At 36.8% G+C, this 23223-nt stretch overlaps 1 protein-coding gene across 1 annotated transcript; it reads left to right on the forward strand.

The window, feature by feature from the left end:
• The first annotated feature begins 913 nt into the window (after positions 1-913).
• On the forward strand, positions 914-20509 carry LOC140166349 (sodium- and chloride-dependent taurine transporter-like). The gene is given in 14 exon segments (XM_072189793.1): positions 914-1199; positions 6219-6350; positions 6820-7141; positions 8566-8704; positions 9721-9805; positions 9808-9854; positions 10112-10215; positions 10506-10630; positions 11069-11181; positions 12653-12790; positions 17930-18032; positions 18285-18385; positions 18737-18907; positions 19637-20509. Coding segments are annotated over 14 exon segments (1968 nt in total). The 5' UTR covers positions 914-988; the 3' UTR covers positions 19814-20509.
• The last annotated feature ends 2714 nt before the right edge of the window (positions 20510-23223 follow it).

The raw sequence follows: 23223 nt of genomic DNA on the forward strand, positions 1-23223 counted from the left end.
CATTTACTCGCAAAGTTTGTTTTTCTTTTCTGAATATCATCGTTTTTCCTAGTTTTGTGGCTATGAATTTCATGTCTTTTACAAAAGTATTCCTTAAATATGTTTGGCAAGTCATCATTAATATGTTTGTACATAACTACACCAAGTTCCAATTTATAAGATTCATATACATTCAATATAATAATGGTCTGCTATGGTGCCCAAAACTAGTTTTACATATGTTCCTAACAGCACGTTTTTGAAGTTTAAAAATTCGATCCAAATGTGTTTTACATGCGTTTCCCCACGCTATAATGCCATAGGTAACATATGGTAGAACAAGTGTACAATAAAGGGTATACAATACATGTCTTGGTACAAAATGTTTCAGTTTATTAATAATTCCAATTTGTGTTATAAATATAATGTAATACCGCTAGAATGTACCTCATTTCTTAACATAATGAACCACTTGTCTTGAATCACTGAAATTTCAATGAAGTAATTGGATTCCTTGTCCCTATAATATACATAACTTTTGTTACCAGTGTGTAGTTATTTTTTAAGAAAAATGCAAAATTAGTCATAAATTATCAGGGGTGTAGTACTACCTTAATGCCTAAATCACCAAAAACATCTTTCAGATATTATTTAGTTTATGTTTCCCGAATTAACGTCACCTATATATATATATATATATATATATATATATATATATATAACGTCTCCTATTATTTATTATTAAAAAGGACTTTAACCGGAAACTTTACTCACACGAGATTGCCCTTTGCAAACATGTACCATGCTATAGGTCGTGATAGAAAAAAAAAACTCGCATACTACTGCATGTAGCATTCTATAGCAATTGCAATATCTTTACACACGTGCAATGTTAGTTCTATAACTTCCATAACTAACTCCTAGCTCCTATAGTTTAAGTACTACCAGCAAGATAATGGATTACGTGTTGCAATTGCAATAATATCAAGGTCATAATTCCAAAGGAGTTATGGCAGAAAACTCAACAAGTGAATTGAGGACAAAGCTGGTGGTGGACGGACAGGGTAAATTACCGGCAGTACATAATGTTGAGAGTGAGCATATTAAAGCACGCGAGACATGGAGTGGCGAATTGGATTTCATATTTGCCCTGATTGGATACTCCGTTGGTTTTGGAAACGTCTGGAGGTTTCCATATTTATGTTATAAAAATGGAGGAGGTAAGTTACAGCCGTGTTTAGTTTATTTAATCCGGCCTTTTTTTTTGTATGATACGATTAGAGCGGTTGCGATTCCGTGCGACCGTTTAACTATTCAAAACCATACACTCTCCTCAGTCTCCTGTGTCGAGAGAGCTAGGAATTCCCTTTTATGTAATCACATTAACAAAGTCAGTCAGACCTATTTATTGTTCGGGAATTTACAGCTGACTCAAGGTTATCACTTCCATCATGTGAAAAAAACGCTGTTGCTTAAGGGAGCGATCGTTATTTACGACTGGGGGGAATGGGCATTTTGAGGGAGGAACCCGATATTTTTTGGGGGTGTTGAGGGGGGAACGCGAATTTTTTTCGTTGAACCAGGAGAGAGGATTGTTAAGTTATAAACGGAGAAATTTGGGAAAACAAGGGGGATCCGAAAATTTTGAGCGGACGCGAGAGGGGAACGGGAATATTATATTGTCGATATTTTTCCCAAAACGCCCATTCTCCCCTGACGTAAATAACGATCGGTCCCTAATATGGATGTGAAGGGGTAAGCTTTTAACAGAACGGGGACTTTCCGGTTTCTTTAGTATATAACAAAATGTAAACAGAATTTCGTGGCAGATGTGTTATTGTAGGCTATTTTAATGTTTTTGTAGTCTATGTGCCTTCATGGAAAGGATCTTGAAAGCCAGTAATATTGTTTTGTGTAGTCATTTGTAGATTTGTATTCAATCTCTGCCTTGATCTTCTTGACTAACACAGCCATCTGGGGCACTGCATGAAAGATTCATCAGTCAAAGCTTATGCTGATAACCTTACTTTACTTGCAAGAAGCCCAGAAGACTGTCAGAAACTGGTCAACGTCGTTAATGACTTCCTGAGATTGACTCGATCAATGAAGGCAAAGCCGACCCCATGCTATGAAGAGATTTGTCCCAAATAAGAAACAAAAGCAAGAGGGACGTAAAGTCCAATATGTGGCATAAGATCCAAAGTTGACAATAGATGGAGTATCTACAACCAGCCCATTTGATTCCTCGGCAAGCTTATCTTCAAAGATCTGAAGAATAAGGAAATCAATGGAATCATGAAGTTGCTGATAAAGCAATCCTACCCAAAATGACATGTAAGTTTACCATCTACAACTTCCCAATTACGTACATCGATGGTTTGGCAGCAACCTGCACCAAATACTTGAAAAGATGGGCAGAAATAAGCAGATGTACCACCAACAGTGCTCTATCAGGAAGAAGTACGGGCTTCACCTTAAAAGACTCACCGCTTCTGTAAAATGCATGCAAGTCACCACACCATCTCAACAAGTATTCCATAGATGTGGAAACACAGACTCTCTACAAAGACTGCCTCCAATGGAATCAGATAACTTAAAACAGAGAGAGCGACATCTGATACTGAATGAGATGTGCAGAGGCCAAACAGACAGAGCAGGCCTTGGTTTCAAAAAGAACCAGAAACTACCAAAGGACATGAAACCCCAAGAACACAGGAAATGCCTCACTAGTCTGGTAAAAGATGTAGATGAAGATGACATGCTTGTGTTCCTCTATGGCTGCGCCAAACAAGGACAATGGCTCAGATGGGACTCTGCCATGCAAGTAGATACATCTTGGAAGAAGCTCCTTTATGTATGGACACCAGAGCTCCTATCTTTCCATGTCAATGCCATCCACGACCAACTTCCATCACCAGCTAAATTGAGACTCTAGGAAAGACCAACCTTGGATCCTGCCACTTGTGTCATCATAACAACTGTACTCTATTCCATATCTTAAATGGATGCAACTATTCTCTGCAGAGTGGTAGATACAACTGGAGACATGATCAGACACTGAAAGCTGTAGCGAATGGCATAATGTCCTTCATTGAAGAGGCAAATCAGAAGTCATACTTAGGCCTTACTATTGACCAATGCTTGAATGGTGACGAAATGGGTATTGGTGTCATAAAAAAAGTAAATTCTAGACTCAAATTTCTTTACAGACAGGCAAAGTTTCTTGATCAAAATATCAAGACAATTTTATGCTCTGCTCTTGTACTTTGTTTGTTTGATTACTCTATTTCTTCTTGGCATGCTGGCACACATAAGCAGATGAGTAAAAGCCTTCAAATTGCTCAAAACAAAGTTATCAGATTTATTTTAAATAAGAATTGCATGTATCATATTACAGAAAGATCTTAATTTCCTTAACATACAAAATAGGGCTAAACAACTCAGGTTGAACCATGTTTTTGATATTTTTAATGAAGTTGGCCCAGACTATCTTAGTTCAAATTTTACCAGAGTTTCAAACGTGCACCAATACAGTACTAGAAACAGTGCTCAAAATTTCCGTGTTCCAAAATCCACTACCATCACTTCTGGCTCTTTTTATTATAATGCCATTCAGGATTGGGCCAACTTACCAAGTGCAATCAATTTAATTTCTAATAAACCAAGTTTCAAAAAGTCTGTAAAAACTCATCTTTTTAACCAAATTTAGTTTCTAAGGATTTAAATCATGTTTAAAGATTTTATTTTACTTTTAATATTCACTTGTATATATATATTTCGTTGTATGTTTTATATGTATGTATGCCTTTTGCCCTTCAATGTATAAAGGACCCTTTCGGAAATAAGCCTTTGGGCTTAAAGGGCTATCCTGTGATATCTCCTTGCTTTGTTTTTTGTGTATTATATGTTATTTATCTTAATGCATTTTATATCTATTTACCTTGTATTGTTGTATGTGCAATATGGAGATACCGAATAAAATCAAATCAAATCAAATACGTGTCCCTCCAGAAGGTACCAACTATGTGACGTCTATCAAATTCCGCACTGCAGATGGTGTAACCTACCGGAATCCAGCACTGCCTCTTCCATAAAGAGATCCAACAACAGAAGGCCAATGACTGGGAATTCCTGATGGATGAGGAACATAAGCAAGTAGTATTTCCTCCCATAATCACAGAGACTGTATATTCTAATCTGAAAGGACCAATACAGTTATCATCATTGAGCTGACAGTCCCAAGACAAGAAAACCTGTCAAATGCCAATGCAAGAAAGAAAAACACATTAAAAAAACAAACAAGATGGAGTACCAAGAGACGTAACATCATGGATGTGGCCCCTAAAACTGCACTCAGAACCAGCAATATGATATGGTTATGCCGTCAAAACAAAGCATTCCGACAGATAGACCTGATTCAAAGCTGGGAACCGTCTCCAGTTGAAGATAAAGAAGACGTGCCAGCACAAGACACTCATACCTAAACATGCCAAATGACACTCCAACTGATTGTAAGACTAGGTTCCTGTGACCAGTCATTGTCCTTAATGACATTGCACATCCCAGTTCAAGCAGTGCAAGCTCTGCTCAGCTGACTCTAGCTCAAGGGTCTCCTAGGTAATATAGGGACATTGGCTTGGCACGCTGTTTTACGCCACTCTGATCCTAGCCTGAAAGTAGGATGGAGTGCCCAATATCTGATGAAAGCGGGACAGTTGGGATCCCTTAAAACCGGTTTAACCCACCAGAGTCTGGTCGTAAGTCCAGAGACCTCAGAGAATAAGATGCCTAGCCAAGACAAGGAGATATGCAGTTCAAGAAATACTTCCCGAGTCACCTTCAAAGAGGCATAATAATGAAGTGCTCATCTGTATAAGGATGAAATAAGGCTCCAAAGCTGACTGCGCTGGTGCTCTAACAATGAATGAATCTCTTCTAATTCCAGTTTGCGAAGAGCTTCATCGAGGGCATTGAGTTCTTTAGAATTAAAAGATGTCAGAATCTGAGCGTCATCGTGTGATAAGTTAGTCCATATTTGCGAATAATTTATCCTGTAGGAAGCGATAAGATGACATACATAAGCGGACCTACAACTGAGCCATGTGGTAGCCCATGTGGCAGAACCTGTTGTTAAGATATGAATGCACCCATTTCAGGACATTTCCAGAGATACCAAGGTTTTTTTCGAGACTAGATAGCAGCACATCATGATCAGTGGTGTCGAAAGCCGCAGACAAATCAAGAAGCACAAGTAGCACCCCCTCCCAATTGTCTACGGTATTCAACATCTCATTTTTGACTTTGATGAGCGCTGTCGCAGTGCTCCTGTTTGATGTTTATGCAGACTGATTAATTTCACTATATTGATTAACTTGTTTACAAACAACCTTTTCAATCAACTTAGATACAAACTTTATTTGACACTGGCCTATATAATTGACCAAATCATTGCAATCCAGAGATGGTTCCTTCAGGATTGGGAAAATGATTTTTGGGAAAACACTTTGAGACAAAGACATGTTAAAAGCAGTGAGGTGTGTGGGTGATTTTTGAACACCTGATGTAACAACTGCCATTTTGATACATTTTAAAGAAAGTATTAGAATATGTAACAATACTGGGAATAGTTGCTCTAAACTTTGAGATAGTAAGCTTTCAAAGTGAATAAAGTTCTTTTTGGACCCCCCTGCATTATTTATCATTCCATCATGAGCAAAGTCTAGTTCTGCTGTCATGGTTAATGAACATGTCATCACATGATATATTGATTGCTTTATCTATCAAATCTTTATTTACCAAATCAGTGAGTGTTATAGTTTGAAATAAAGTCTGAGTACAGCAGTATGTAGAACGTATCTACGGGTTAGGAATAATCAGACTGGTTTTAATAACGGCTTTCACATAGGTTTCAATTTGACCTATAGGCCCATATCACATCAGAATAATCTCATTTTTTCCGCACAGTCCAAATATATATGCATCTACCGTCAGAGTGCCATTATACACAATCAACGTACTTTTCTAACCGCTTTTGTGATTGGCTGCTTTGATATCGGAGTGTATGAATACATAATAAAACTACACGAAAGGGTTGTGCTCGGTATTTTTTTATACAGGAAATCATAGTACCATTTCAGATTGTGTTTTTTTTGGCGACACACTTTCAGATTTGAATTGCAGCACAGCTTCATTACACTGTTCGTTAATCGAACCTATTTACTTGTTCGTTTTTACGTCAGGTGCATTTCTAATTCCTTACTTCACATGTCTGATCGTTGCCGGTATCGCGATTCTTATCTTAGAATTAGCGATTGGACAGTACATGCAGAGTGGAGGAATAACGGCTTGGAATTTAGTTCCGCTATTTAAAGGTATCTGTATCTGCAATTATTCATTACTCCCACTCAACTATTTCATTCTGATTAAAAAAGTTCCACAATTCCATTGAGATTTACTTTTACAAATGACACCAAGAAACGAAACGTTGATTCAGTGCAAAAGGTGAATAAGATGATTCGTATTTTCCCGTAATATTTTACAAGTTAATTTAAGTTGTGCGCCCATAAGATCATTCTGGGTAATCATGATAAGGCTAAATGAAAATTGACGATGAGTTTCCCGTCGCCCGCAAAACTAATTATATCCACGGACGCGTGGTTAAGGTGTTGACACTTGTGCAAGAGGGTCCCGGCTTAATTCCCGGTGGAGACAAATATCATTATGTATTATATGCAAATTTTTCGGCTCGAGACAATATTTTTGGTATAATGTAGTTTCGTTCAAAACTAGCTCATGTACTCTCTATCGAACGTTTGCTATGTTTGTTTATCTTCTTTACAGGAGCAGGTCATGGCAGCATCGTGATTCTTACATTAGTCAACACTTACTATAATATCATCCTTGCTTGGTCTCTTTACTACCTCTTTATGTCATTTACCGCAAAGTTACCCTGGTCACATTGCGATAATGAGTGGAATACAGAGAATTGCCTACATCCGGATATTCAGTACAATAACAATAAGTCGGCATGTGCACCGACACCAGGTGCTACGGACATTCCTACAACAACAGAACCGATGATGACAACTGATGTTACGCTTTGTATCAATGGGACGCTCAGGAATGCAAGTTCATACACACCAGCTAGTGTCGAATTCTGGGAGTAAGTGACATGTTACCATAGTATTGTTTAATAGCGTTAATGTATCGTCCAAATGTACAATTAGTCTGGTACACGGCGAAAATAGGTTCGTGACGGTAATCCGCCGGCGCTCAAATCAATTGTAGAGGATGTCAGATGGAAACCGAATAAAACAGCCATCAACGGCATGTCGTTGATAAATGATGCCAACACCGCGATTAAAGCCCAGAATTTGGCTACTTGTTTTTGTGACAACTAACGGCAAACCTGAGGACAAATTTCAAACAAGGAAAATGCCTTTTAAAGTTGACACGATTATTTAGGGAAATTATACTGCACTGCAAAGAGGAAGTAATTTATCAGTTACATACACGCATATTTGAAGGTATTTCCTGGGTTTTTTTCAACCTCGGTTTTTTTTTCAAGGGCTCAAAGGTTGTATAGCCTATAGACGAATCCAAGTAGCCAAGTCATGGTCAGGATTTGGTCGAACATCTTTGGGTAGTCGCTAGCACCAACCTGGTGCTTTGAGCGTCCAATTGTGCAAATAAAAGCCGCCTAACACCTAGAGAAGATGCAAGGACGAGGAGGGTTAATAGAATAATAGCTAATAATATATATAATGGAGATAATCCCATTCCATCACCCGTTTTACACCTTCCGCGAAAACACAGGCAGACAAAAGAATAACACAATATACAGTTCCCTTCGACAAAACACACAGCATGGTCTATTCGCTGTTGAAGTGACATAATAATCGGATTAACTACACGCGGTATCTATGCATTGATGTACTTGCGAACAAAAGGACTATGTATATGAATAGATGCGACGGGATTACCTGCGGAATTATCTCCATTATATATTATTATTAGCTATTATTCTATTAACCCTCCTCGTCCTTGCATCTTCTCTAGGTGTTAGGCGGCTTTTATTTGCACAACTGACGCTCAAAGCACCAGGTTGGTGCTAGCGGCTACCCAAAGATGTCCGACCAAATCCTGACCATGACTTGGCTATTTGAATTCGTCTATAGGGCGTCATAATTTGATTCCTTACCTATATGGACTTTTTTTTGTTCAAGTGTCAAAAATGCAAAAATACCACAAAAAAACAACAACAAAAAAAGCAAAAAAATAAAAATAAAAAACAACAACAAACAAACAAACAAACAAACAAAAAACCCAAAAAAAACAAAAACAAAAAAACAAAAAAAAATTAAAAAAACAAAAAAAAAAAAAATCAAAAAAACAAACAAATACAAACAACGATATACCTTGATATCCCAGAATACAACAGGGGACCGTTATCAATGTTGCTTGAATAAGTCTCTTTCTGGACAAGTCAATAACGTATAGTCACTCGATCAGTATACGGTAACATATTGGACGTCAGTACCGGTGATGCATAATTTGTCCTTTTTTCCGAAATATTGTTGCCCACAGGCGCAAAATTCTACAAATTCATCTATCGGAAGGAATCGACGATCCTGGTGGTTTAAACTGGCAGATGGTTTTAAGTCTGGGACTCGCCTGGGTTATTGTATATTTATGCATCTTTAAAGGTGTCAAAAGTTCAGGGAAGGTAATTTATTGAGTAATGTAATTAGGCTTTAAGAAAATAGTTATTTGCATTTCAGTGCTGTATTTTAAATGATCAACAATACGTACGGAAAAGAAATTCAATGTGATTTCCAATGTTGTCTTTAAACTTAAGTACATTTCGTTGCTGTAAATGTAGGCGAATAGGCCCGCGCACAATCACAGACCTGGATTTTGGGCAGACAATATTGCTCTTCTAGCTGACAACGCGCACGAACTGTTTCATCTTGTTGAAGCTGCTGCACAGAAAGTAGGACTAGGAATGAATGCCAAGAAAACCAAGGCAATGCTGTACAAGGAAACACCGTCTTCAATAAAAACATTGGACGGAAGCGAATGGGAGATAGTTCATGACTTCAAATATCTAGGTGCAGAAGGACTTCAACATCAGAAAGGTACTTGCTTTGAAAGCATGCAACAGCATGGACAAGATCTTGAAAAGTAATCTGCCAAGAGTTCTAAAGATCAAGTTATTTACCACCACTGTAGAATCGGTACTAACATATGGCGCTGAAACATGGACAATAACAACCAAAATGAGAAAAGCTATGGATGGCTGCTATACTCATCTCTTGCGGAAGGCACTAGATATGTCATGGCAAACACACACCACCAAGAACTGTATGGGAATCTGTTAGCAATCTCTGAGAGGCTCAGGATTAGAAGGTTAAAGTTTGCAGGACACTGTGCAAGAAGCGAAGAGGAAACAGCTTCAATTGTTCTTATGTGGCAGCCCAAACATGGAAAGCGAACAAGAGGTCCACCCAAGAAGGATTATATCAAGATGTTGGCAGATGATACGTGATTAACAGGCCCAGACATCAAAAATTGTATGTTAGACATAGCAGTGTGGAGAGCCATTATGGGAGCCCGACTACAAGAGTCGACATAAGCAAAGCAAGTAAGCAAAAGATAATAAAATCAAGTTTTTACAGACAGATATGTCACTTTTGTTCTTGACATATCTAATTTATATAATGTTATTTCGTGTCATTTCAGGTTGTGTATTTTACAGCACCTTTCCCATACGTGTTGTTAACAATTCTTATTGGTTTCTCCGTCACATTGGACAATGCTGTAGATGGACTTTTTATTATCTTACTCCTGATTGGTCAAGATTAGCCGATTCTCAGGTAATGTACGTTGGGTATTTCTATCATAAACTGTTTTTCAAATGTCAAGCAAAACCGAATCAATACACAAAAATCATTCAAAACGATAGCAGACCTATTGCCTCCATATAAGCTACAGGCAATCGTTGATAAAGACTATTTTGATATATTATTCGGAATTAATAAGCTCATTAGTCTGGTAAAGTGTTGAACAAATAGTACTCGTCCTTTTATTATTGTATTACGAAACAGAATTAACCCTCATTATTTTAGCACAGGTATGGTTAGACGCAACCACTCAAATCTTCTTCTCCTACTCACTTGGTTTGGGGACAATGATGGCTCTAGGAAGCTATAATAAACCAGAAAGAAACTTCTTCAGGTACAGTTGCTTGATTGATGCGTTTACTAACATTTTCTGGAAACGGTTTGGTAACACGATTTTTATTTTTATTGAATATTAGTTTCGGTTCTGTTGTAAATTTTGATAATTTATGAGACAAAAATGTATTGACACCATTTTGCTTTCTAAGATATTTGATTCAAAACGTTTGCATTGCACAAACCCTGATATGTATTTTGAAAGCGACGGAAAATGGTGCAAGATCTCTATCATATTTTGTATTTGTGATGTATTGATTTACATTAACCTGTAATGTTCTGAATATACAGGGATGGAATCATATTTGCATGTGTAAATAGTGCCACGAGTTTATACGCAGGCATGGCAGTGTTCTCTGTTTTAGGATTTATGGCTGGTAAACAGGGAATTAGCATAGACCAGGTGGCGGCGTCCGGTAAGACATATTGGTAATTTGTATTACATATGATCTTAACTATGCTTGTTTTTTCTGTTTTGTTTTGTTTTTTATTTGTGGAGGGAGGGCACATTCGTGTAGCTCCGGAGTATTTCGCCAAGCGTCCGGCAAACTTCGATTTCAAGTGCATCGTTGTCTGCGTTCTCGTGTCCCCAAAACGCGAGACATGTGCACACCTTTGTAACGCTCTAGCTCAAATACAAAAAGTGTCAGGAGTCCATTTCGGACTGTTGCCGATAAATGCCGGAAGTTCACTATTTGCCCTCCATGAACGACAAACCAACATGGCGGATTTACCATAGCATACGCGAGGAAATTTTGAATTAGTCCTCTGATCTAATTCCACCATATCCAAGTTGCACTTCAGTAGTAGTTTATGATGTAATTCCGTTACTTTATTCCATTTCTTCATCCCAGGTCCCGGGTTGGTATTCATTGTATATCCAGAGGGCGTAACACAAATGCCTATACCAACACTTTGGGCTATTTTATTTTTCCTCATGCTTTTGCTGCTGGGAATAGACAGTCAGGTAAATTGTTTGTCTAATACGCTTGTAAAACTGAATGACCAATGTTGTATTGTTTTTTCCTGCTTCTGCAACATCGCACATACACCTCATTCCAGAAAATGGATTGTTATATTCACATAGTTTTACCCTAATATATATTGACATAGAAGGGAAAGCTGGATTCCGTCCGGTAAGTTCAACAGTGAACCAACTATTCACGCTGCGGCAAATACATGTACTCCCGCGCTGAACTGTCTTTCCGCACCCCCTACAACCGCAGAAAATGTTAGATTGTAATGATACTACTACAAATGGAAAACGTATCAAACCTAACTGTCACTAAAATATAAACCCTTTAATCAATAATAGGTATAATTGCAGGATTCTTAAAAAAAATATTTTGTCGGTAAATTACACAGTAAAATTTGATTGAAAAAAGTGGCGGCGCTGTTTAATGAGGCTCATTATGACGTCAATACCCTGTTAAAAAGTTATCATGATCGATTTGCAGTTATTCCGACTGCACTGCTGGTCATCATCAACAATGATGGATACAAACGCTATTTGGGTTCGGTTGTTATTATTATCATGGTGTTGTTTGTTTCGGCCGTCCAGATTTCGGGCGATTGTCCATTGAGCCATGAATCTTCTTTTTTCTCAAATTATATCGAACAGATCCCTCGTCAATATTCAATTATCCTGCAATTTCACGGATATATTTTACTTCACTATGATATGCATCTATCATTCCCTTCTGGTGATCGGTAATTTTTGGCATTTTGAGCCATTATTGTGTTTAATTATATAAACCGTTTTATGACTATTTATTGAATATTAGTGATAAACATCTGTATACAGTAAACCAAAGAATTAAGGTACCAGTTATGTTCACCCCCTGTATTCCTGTATTACCAACAGCCAATAGCTGTATCTTTAAGCTCTAATTTAAGACCTCATTATTTAAAATTGTTCACGAAATAAAGACACGACGATCCAAAAAGCCATGGGAGATGCCATTTAAAAGTTGCAGTTTTATTTGCTCCACATACCCTATTGATTTATACACAAAGCGTTCGCGAACAAGAGGACTAGCGCCATGCTTCCTTTGATTAGCATATTAAACATAGCGTCGCGTCGTGCTTTCATTGATTGGAACAAAAAAGTGCAACTTTTGATTTCGTTTCTTCATTAGGTTTTAGATCGTCTTTTCTTTAATTCTCAACCAATTTCTACAAATAACGTCTTCAATTAGAGCTAAAGAGTACAGGTTTTGACATATTTGTCTTTATTTAGGATATACAGGGGTAAACACAACTGGTACCTTAATTCTTTGGCTTACTGTAGAATATTTCCAGTTCATGATTACTCACACATTTTTATACCCCGAAAATCGACTAGGACATAGTCTAGGCCATTCCCCAACCTTTAAGGACAAGTCATTGGCAATGTTGTTGTATTTCAAATTACCTAATAAGGGTTGTTTTTATGGCAGTTTGTTGGTGTCGAGGGTCTGGTGACTGCCTTCGTTGATTTGTTTCCACATATCTTCAGGAAGGGCTATCGACGTGAAATGTTCGCTGCTGCAGTTTGTGTTATCTGTTATATGGCTGGGTTGAGCATGTGTACATATGTAAGTAATATATCTTCAGCTGTTTTGATTAACTATATATTATAAGTAATATATCCAATATCTTTAAATCTCGAACTAAATTAAGTAATTATCGTTTAATTTTCTCATTTCTCATTTCAAGACAAAAACCTCCAAAGCAGCCAGTTTCGCCAGCAATATAAATTCAGCGAATTAGCTTACAGAACTCACAAGATAATTATATGAATACAAAACCCACACTTTGGCCAAATTGAGTTAAGGGTAGAGACAATAGAAATTTTTACCAAAGGAACATATTCTTGTTTATACCATGATATTGTTGTATCTCAATACTATCACAAGTTCAGCTGTGTAACTTACCTAAAAAGTGGTTCTTTTAATTAAAAATGCAATAAATAAAATCACTCTGCGCTTTTAGTACTGACCAGACTATAGTAATATTTTTAAATCACTCTGCGCTTTTAGTACTGACCAGACTATATTTTTTCCGATAGAAAACGCTTTACAATATTATGCAATACTAGCAGCTATTAATCATGCTTCAGTGGGCAAGTACCTCGAGCTTTAAATGGTATTGAAATTTGTCTTGTCCGGGGACTTCCATAATAGCTCAGTGGCGTTATTTTCTAGGATGGCGAAGGTGACTGATGCGTAGTAGGCCTATGTAGGGCTGTAAAAAGCCTGTTCAGTAATTTCATCCGGAGAATGTAGAAATCCATGAATCAGCAAAATTTAGATTTTAGCACCTTGCCCAGCACCTTTGTTAGTTTCGATGTGCAAACATTAAGCCCTGTATTAAAGACAAAATAAGTTATTTTACATAAATCTGTAATTTCTGTACATAGTATGTAAAGAAATCAGATATTATTATTATATTCGGTATTTTATTTTTCACATATCGTGGCCAAACGGCCAAATTACATGTAAAATTACTTATTTGAACATACATATAAATATTAAAAATATTAAAGACTTTAAGAAATTTTAAAATACATCAAAAATTGCATCTATAGGGAAAAAAAGTATTAGATCAGAAAAGCATCATATTGCACGCAAATATTCATTTGACCAAAATACTATTGCACTATGAAAAACATCAAAATATACTAAAATCCAAAATATGTCAAACATATTATAACAGTACTGTTGTACCAGACTATAAAAAGCAATCATGGCATTGGCAATGAAGAACAATCCTAAGAGGAGATAACTGATTTAAAAGATTAACAAAATATAGGACAGGGCTCAGCATTTGAACGGGGCTTAAACTTTATCAATACTGCTGCTTTCCTCGGTTCTTGCCAAAACGTTTTAAAATATCTAATGACAATTTTAATGATTTATCCTTCACTTTTAGGCATTTTATATACAATTTAAATTTGTTTTACCATTTTATACTTTAGCTGGGATCACTGAATTAAGACCCCCCCTTTCGCTATCACCCAGATCACATGGTTTGTCATCCACCCCCCACACACACACACACGCTTGTTTCCCATTGGATCTATCGTCATCCTGATTCAGACGCTTTTATTGTTTCATTTACAACTTTTATTATATTTATCACTGATTATGTTGCCGAATAGTCTTTTGAAATTAGTAGGCGTCATTAGTAGTGCTCCCCCGAATAGCAAGATAATGACAGGCTTATGCTTAGTTTTGACATGTAAGAATACAAAATGATTTCCTGAGTTCTTAATGGGGAGTTATAAGCTCCATTGCAAAGTGAAAGCAGAGCGAGGTGTGTGGATGTGAGGGGCATGCATGTGTTGTGTTTATGGCCCGGGGTTTATGGGGGAGGGGTGGGTTAGGCAATTAACAGCTGCCTGGTATCATTCAACATTTCTGATACTGTTACGGCTTGAAATTTGAAGGCAGCGGGACTTAAGATGCTCTCAGGAACAACTTTTACCACCTGATGAACAATCTCAAATGCTCTACTTTGCACCAACATGACAGTATAGATTAGGCCCATGAAAGTCAATTCCGAGTTTATCGTCCTTTTTTCCAGGTGAGGTGACTTTTTCATTTTTCACTATTTCATCAGATTTCATTATTGGCCTATAAAATGCGTGTTGATTTAAAGCCAAACTCATACATGTGATTTATAAACATGTTTTTATATGGGTAAGGACTAGGAAAGTTAGAAAAGAGCCTGGTTTTGCTTCCAAGTTATGAATATATGTTTTACAAACAAAAATATATGTTTCCAATTGCTAAAACTGGTGAAAACACTGATACTTTGGAAATAATGAATTATTTTGGCATTTTGAAAATTTGACACGGGTATTTTTGGTTTCCAAAAAGTGACGCGGGCGGGGGACGATAAACTCGTAATCGACTTTCACGCGCCTTATAGGAAATATATTCCATAAGTTAATGGTTTTATAGTTTATTATTTCGGTTTACCAAAAGTCAAGAAATAATATCAGTAATAACTGTAAAAAATGGTTTTATGTCCATTTGAAGCCAAAATAATGGGATGAATTAAAAAAAAATAAAACGCACTATATATTTTATCTTGGAGCTGTGCATAGTGATAAACTAAACCAAAAAACATATATAGAACTCACGATAATAAACTCTCTTTATTTCCCAATCATTTATCTAATGTAAATAACAAAGAGACGCTTATTATACGACAGACTGAGCACAGCTGTTGCACAATTGATCAAGATCCATAAACTTCTGAACACATTACAGTAGAATCAAGGACGTTGGTTCGAATCAATTGTTTCAAATCAATAGGACAGAATATGAATTCCAATACGCTTACGGCATTCTGTCAAAATCGGAAAGGACAGCATGACACGTTGTAACTAGATGTTAAAGTATGGCTGGTGGAGTAGACAGTTTTGCAATATTTTCGCCATTTTACAAAATACAAATATGCTCATAAGTTTGCCAATAGCAAAGATCAAGGATCTGGAATAAGTCATAGTCGAACCGGAATATATTGGCCAACTATGTTCTATGTTTGAGGTAAGTTCATAATGTTCTTCATAGCAAGAACAGAATAATCACTGGCAAAAATGCAACTTTTTACTAAAACGCCATATTCCGCGATAGTCCATATTTACATGACTTTGGCGAACACTTTTGATTCTAGTTTAAATTCTACCGATAGCACAGTCGATCTAATGTTATCTGCGGTTAGAGGACAGTTTAGAGAACTCTTTTTGCTGGTTGTTTGGTTAAAAAAAACATAATTTTTAAAATATCGGGATTCAAGCAGGCGACCCGCATGGTGTGCAAAAGACGTTGCAAATTGTCAATGAAAGAGCTTATAAATTAAAATCACGGACATTAAGCTCCACAATAGGCATCTACATTCCAAGCGGAAACGCTTTTCAGAAATATACCCGTCTTTTTCAGCAATCGCTAAAACCTAAATATGCAATTCCAGGCGATTTGTAAAAAATAGCGTCAGCATATTTTACTATGAATTTGGGACACCGAAACAAATGCTTGCATTGGTGCCAGACCTATTATAATGATACGATAATTAGGCCCCCAATAATGGCTTTCATTTTAACCGTTATTTATTAAACTGAGATTTTTACTTTTTGAGAAATTAATGAATTTATCGAAAAACTTTTCGGAGAACGCTACTTTAATGAACCCATTCCTTAAGCATGGGACATTGTTGCTATACATAGGCCTGTCATATGTAGGACCAGAGAAGATGTAAGGAGGGAGAACAGAATTACATCCTTGAGATAATCCCGTAGGTAATCCTGTCGCACCTATTCATAGTCCTTTATTCTCAAGTAGTTACACATCTACTTGAAAGTACCTTTGATCATGTTGATGTGATGTGTGTTGCCGACCACGGTTGATTAATTTTCACTCCAGAATTGGAAATACTTCCAATGTTTCTATAGAGAATTCCTTGAAAATATGACACGTGTGTGTTTAGTAGTTGTTGCTCTGATGGGATACCACATGTGGATACTACAAGAAAGAAATGTAGTTGTGTACAAATTTCCACAAAATCCGCCCATTTTGGAACATTATATTAACTATTTAGGGAGAGTGTTTTAGGATTTTGTTAGAAAAGGGATGATTGTTGATCATGTTTATTTTATTGTTTTATGTATTTTCCTGACATTTCCTGGAAACCTAATAAAGATATTTTGATAATTGAAAATAGTCTGTATCATTAATCGTAGAGGTTGAAAGAGTCAACAAGTGTCAGAAATTATAATTTGCCATGGAACTTCGGTCATATTTTATTTGAAATATAACTGGATGTTAGGGTCTGCATGCATGGTATGCATAGTATGATGATATACAGACACTGCCTTTCCCCTAAAACTAGTAAGCACCCCCTTGTGTATCACACCCATCATGGGTTCGAACCCCTTTGTTGTATTTTATTGTTAAACCTGAATAGCGTGATTACTTTTGAATGAGCGGCAGCACACATATTTTATTTGAGGATAGCTGGATCTATCTCCTTTTCCTCACATCTTCTCTGGTAGGACAGAACAACGCAAATTCATCCTCTGTGTCTATTGAGCATGTGAAAAAAAGGATGTATGAAAGAATTCCATGATTTGAGTCTTGTAACACATTGATTGAAATCTAGTATGTATAAAAGTCCACTTGTAACACATTCATTGCTGGAAAGTGACTTTAAAAAAAAAGGGTTTAATAAAGGAACGTGTGTGGTTTATATTATATACATGGCAGAATGCTTATCAACATTATACATACCTGTGTGCTTTATTTTGTATTATCTTACTAGTGGTAATCTCATTTAAACATTGTTGTCTTTGTATATGATTAAAAAAACCACCAAGTCCAGCATTTAAAATGAACCCCACGAACCCCATCGTCATACCTAATACAGCTTAATCCACTCATTTGCACGTAAAACTTACCATATTGACCAGGTAAATCTAACTGAAAGAATTAAAATGATACACAGGTTTTTCTCTCAAAATCACCTCCCATGGACTTGGGTGGGTTTTGTATTCATGTATTCAATTGTAAAATGTGAAGTGGGGCAATTATTATTAATTACTAGATATAAATAACGTTATTCTAATCGTTATTTTAACTCTAATGTAAATCCTTTTAATGACCCAAGACTTGAATCCTAACACTGTAGATTTGAATGTTAATCCACGATAATTCATTCATGTCTGATTGCAGGGCGGAATGTATCTGTTTCAAATCTTCGATTACTATGCCGCCAGTGGTACAGCATTGTTATGGATAGCATTCTTCGAATGTGTCATAATTGGCTGGGTTTATGGTAAGAAAAAACACATAGTATGTTTCTTCGTCGTGCTGTTTCCCTTCTTCTGCCAAATATGCATGTAATGATTTTACATGTAGTAACATTTTTATGTCAATGATATTAATGGCCCATTATTGTTACTATTCTCTTTTTATACTTTTAAAAGTTCCAACCTTATACCTTTATTAATTTTATATCCATGTGCCTTCACCCGGGGCTCCAATGTGACAATTAATGCGTTTGTTTGTAATTTCCTCTTGGTAAAAGGAGCCAATAGATTTGCAGAAGACATCAAGACAATGAATGGTAGAAAATTAAGCAGGTGGCTTCAAATATGCTGGGTGGTGTCAGGACCCGGATTTACTGCGGTAAGTGGGTCTCGTTTGCAAAACAGCCCTTGGTAAAGTTGTAAAAAATAACAATTTTAATAATAACTGGTGGATGGATCTCGTGTATTAGTTTGAATCACAACAAGTGGTGGAGTATCCGAGCAAAGTTTTCAAGTAGGAATGATTGTAATTTGATATCTCCTACAACGCAAATGTTTGAAATAATTTGGTAAAAGTCTTTAAATGTTTCTACGAAAACTAATTATTGAAGGATATTGCGATACTCAAAGATGTTATTTAAATCTGATAAATAACAGACTTGGGCACGTGGTAGAAGTTTTTACAAAATTTTAGTCACATTCTTTGTTTTAAATTTGTGTTGCTTCACAGGCTATATTTTTCTACACATTAATTGAGTATGAGCCGTTGACGTATAACAACACGTACGTGTATCCAGCCTGGGGATATGTCTTAGGTTGGGGTATGGCTGTAGCATCTATGGTACAGATACCCTTGTATGCCCTGTATAAATTATTGGTTACAGATGGAACATTCACAGAGGTACGTGTATTATTTATACAAACACAGTTCGATACATTTTTATTAACATATTAGAGGCCGTACACCACGAACGACCGGTAAAGTCGGTAGATTGTATTCTGAGTTACAGTGTAAAATGTTCATGAAGGTCGTATTCAAAGTTACCTCAATTTGGTGCGACATGTATCTCATTTTGACAGCGCCAGTCAAACACCTTTTAAACCAATCAATTATCCTATTGCTGAAGAGGATAATAAGCTTCTACCTATGTATATAGAATTCTTAAACAGCTCTCGTCTTTGTTTGCTTTGGCTAAATCCTGTTCAAGTGGTGAGTTACAAAGAATTGTATTTTGTCTAGGTATGTATAACCAACAATTTACAATGAGAGGACATTCCTGAATCTCGTTGACTTGGGGATGATTTGAAATGACCGCCAATTATGACTGTTTAATATTTATTACCAGCAGTGTGGAAAGGGACACATGTTGAACCTGGATATCGTTTGAAGTCAAATGGTATACCATTTTAAAGCTTATGATATATATTTTCTAAACACGAAATAAAACTAAATTGACCGGGGGCTGACTTTACGGCTCATTCGTGGTGTACGGTCACATTATATGATATATTTTTAAATAAACATATTACTGTATTCGTCACACACAATGTTGCACACGCACGAGTAATCCTTACCTGAATTATTAACTTGTTTGACTAATATGTGTAAATGAATAATTAATTCTTTCAGAGATGGAAACTTCTTACAACACCAAAAAATGTGCCAATATACCAAAAAGACTTTAAGGATCATGACACAAGCTTCAATGAAAACGTGGCCATTATCCAAAGTAATCCAGATGAGCGTAATTACGGAACACTTCCAACACATGTTGCTGAATGTGAGACGGGGACGACGAGCGCATGAGCTTTATTTATAATCAAGACTACTCTTTATCAACCTAACAAAACATCAACAACAACAACAACAAACAACATCCGTGTATTTCCGTAAAATGTGTACGGAGCACATCCCAAAAATAATTTCTGCTCATTTCATTTCTTTTGCAAAGACGGGTATATGGGGAGGAAATACGTTACAGACAGGTGTGTCGATGCGGGTGTGTGGAGATGAGGTGGAGATATTTATATATTAAAGGAGTATTTTGTGATCCTAATATCCTCTTTTTATGATATTTTTCAGTTGATATCCACCAAAAAATCTTATTCCCAAAATTTCAGTTGATTCCGATTTTGCGTTTTATGCATGATTATGTGTATTACACTGGTACATACACAATGTGTTGTAATTTCGTTACCAGAACATAATTCAAATTTCACGATATTTTTGGGAAACGAGCTAATCTGCAAAAAAAAATGTTTTTTACATAAACAATATGTAGTAAGAGGTTTCCAGTGCCATAAAAAATCTAAACTATATTTGAGAAATGTTGGGGATGATGTTGTGGATCACAAAGTGCCCTTTTAAGTACTGCTTTCTGAGGACTAGAATTTAAGGACGATTCGCGCCCATATACTGACAGCTGATCATCTACACTTCTACAAATGACCGAATAACAACTAATTTGCACGTTGTTTCATCTGTAGCAGAGTAGTGGGTTTTCTTTAAGGGGAAGCTGCACTGAAAAAAGTGATTTTCTAAAGTATTTGACCTGTGCACTTGTAAATTGGTGGGAATGTGTGTGCTGATCAAACTTAGCGATTCCAGCCAAAAAAATGATCGTCGTTATAACGGTTGCCATGGTAACGGCGGCCATGTTGGATTTTCACATGATGTCGTTGCGCGTCATTTTTCTCAGTCGTTCTTTGGTATTTTTGTCTGAAATTTGTTTTATTTGACAAATTTAGGTCTAATTAAAAAATGTATAGAGGGAATTTTCAAAAAAAGGTTGTACGGTTACGCTACGGTGTATAAAAATTGGTAAATTTGCGCATTTTGGCGGAAAATTTACAAAAACGGGTCGTTTCCATGGTTACCAGATGTTTTTCAAAATTTCCTTCTATAAATATTTAGATACAGGTATGTCCAACATACTTGCCAAAAATAAGCTCAAACAGATACACCATTACCAAGAAAAGTGACGCGCAAGGTAAAAAATGACGCGAAACAACATCTGGCAGAAAATGGCATTTTAAGTCTAGAAACACTTAATATGTTAATTAGGCAGCAATTATGCATATCAAATGTTATAAAATCATGTTTCTGACAACAATAACATTTATACTAATTATTAGCACTCTTTATAGACAATAAACATATTACATTATTCAGAAATTAATTTTTAGCTGGAAATTCCTTAAATATCGCCCCTTGAAAACAATACAATACATAAGAAATACATTACGTGTATTAGTATAGGACAGAATTCAATTCGCGACTTTTTCGCGTTACCTTGTTCCCTTTGATTGCTTGCAACTTCTGAACCAAATGTCCGATTTGAATCAAATAAAAAGCAAATAAAGGCCCAAATTCTATAGATTTTTAATTTAGAAAAAACATAAAAAGACTAAAATACCCCTATTTCTTAACAATGCTGGTGCAGCTTCCCCTTAAATCAACAATAACCAGTCCAGAAAAATGAGGTAATATCATCATGCGGAGCAGAAAAAAACCCAAATAGTTCCTGTATGAATAGTTATCAAAACATCTAACCGTCAACACGCTCGATTTTACTGGTTTAAAAAAAAATTGAAGTAGCCTACATCATAGAGTTCTGTCGATATGGTACAAAAAATTCAAGCGCAAAGAGGACACGTAATACCCAAAGGAGAACTTATAGACGAATCCAAGTAGCCAAGTCATGGTCAGGATTTGGTCGGACATCTTTGGGTAGCCGCTAGCACCAACCTGATGTTTTGAGCGTCCAATTGTGCAAATAAAATCCGCCTAACACCTAGAGAAGATGCAAGGACGAGGAGGGTTAATAGAATAATAGCTAATAATATATATAATGGAGATAATTCCGCAGGTAATCCCGTCGCATCTATTCATACATATAGTCCTTTTGTTCGCAAGTACGTCAATGCATAGATACCGCGTATAGTTAATCCGATTATTAATATGTCACTTCAACAACGAATAGACCATGCTGTGTGTTTTGTCGAAGGAACTGTATTGTGTTATTCTTTTGTCTACCTGTGTTTTCGCGAAAGGTGTAAAACGGGTGATGGAATGCAGTTTAAAATTTCCGCCAAGGCCGAATAATTTCACATTTTGAGTGCATTGTAGCCGACGGCTACCCAACTAAAGGCTGCTAGTCAGGTGTAGGAATGCGTGAATTTAGATTCGTCTATAGAGGAATCCAAATTCAGCATTCCTAGACTAGCAGCCTTTAGTTGGGTAGCCGTCGGCTACAATGCACTCAAAATGTGAAATGATTCGGCCTTGGCATAAATTTTAAACGGCATTCCATCACCCGTTTTACATCTTCTGCGAAAACACAGGTAGACAAAGGAAAGATTAAAGTTTACAACACAATACAGTTCCTTCGACAAAACACACAGCTGGTCTATTCGCTGTTGAAGTGACATAATAATCGGATTAACTACACGCGGTATCTATGCATTGATGGACTTGCAAACAAAAGGACTATGAATAGATGCGACGAGATTACCTGCGGAATTATCTCCATTATATTATTAGCTAGTATTATATTAACCCTCCTCGTCCTTGCATCTTCTCTAGGTGTTAGGCGGCTTTTATTTGGACAGTTGAACGCTCAAAACACCAGGTTGGTGCTATGGCTACCAAAGATGTCCGACCAAATCCTGACCATGATTTGGCTCGTTGGATTCGTCTATAGACGAATCCAACGAGCCAAGTCATGGTCAGGATTTGGTCGGCCATCTTTGGTTTCCCGCTAGCACCAACCTGGGGTTTTGAGCGCCCGATTGTGCAAATAAAAGCCGCCTAACTCCTGGAGAAGATGCAAAGACGAGGAGGGTTAATAGAATAATATATAAATAGAGGTAATCCTGTCGCATCTATTCATACATAGTCCTTTTGTTCATCCATTTGTACATCTATGAATAGATGCGACGGGATTACCTGCGGAATTATCTCCATTGTATTATTCTATTAACCCTCGTCGACCTTCTCTAGGTGTAAGGCGGCTTTTATTTGCACAACTGTTGGAACTGTATTGTGTTGTACCTGTGTTTTCGCGGAAGGTGTAAAACGGGTGATCTGGTGATGGAATGCAGTTTAAAATTTCCGCCAAGGCCGAATCATTTCACATTTTGGATGCATTGTAGCCGACGGGGACCCAACTAAAGGCTGCTAGTCAGGTGTAGGAATGCGTGTATTTGGATTCGTCT

The sequence above is a fragment of the Amphiura filiformis genome, chromosome 12, assembly GCF_039555335.1.
Source record: "Amphiura filiformis chromosome 12, Afil_fr2py, whole genome shotgun sequence".
NCBI classification, from domain to species: Eukaryota; Metazoa; Echinodermata; class Ophiuroidea; order Amphilepidida; family Amphiuridae; genus Amphiura; species Amphiura filiformis.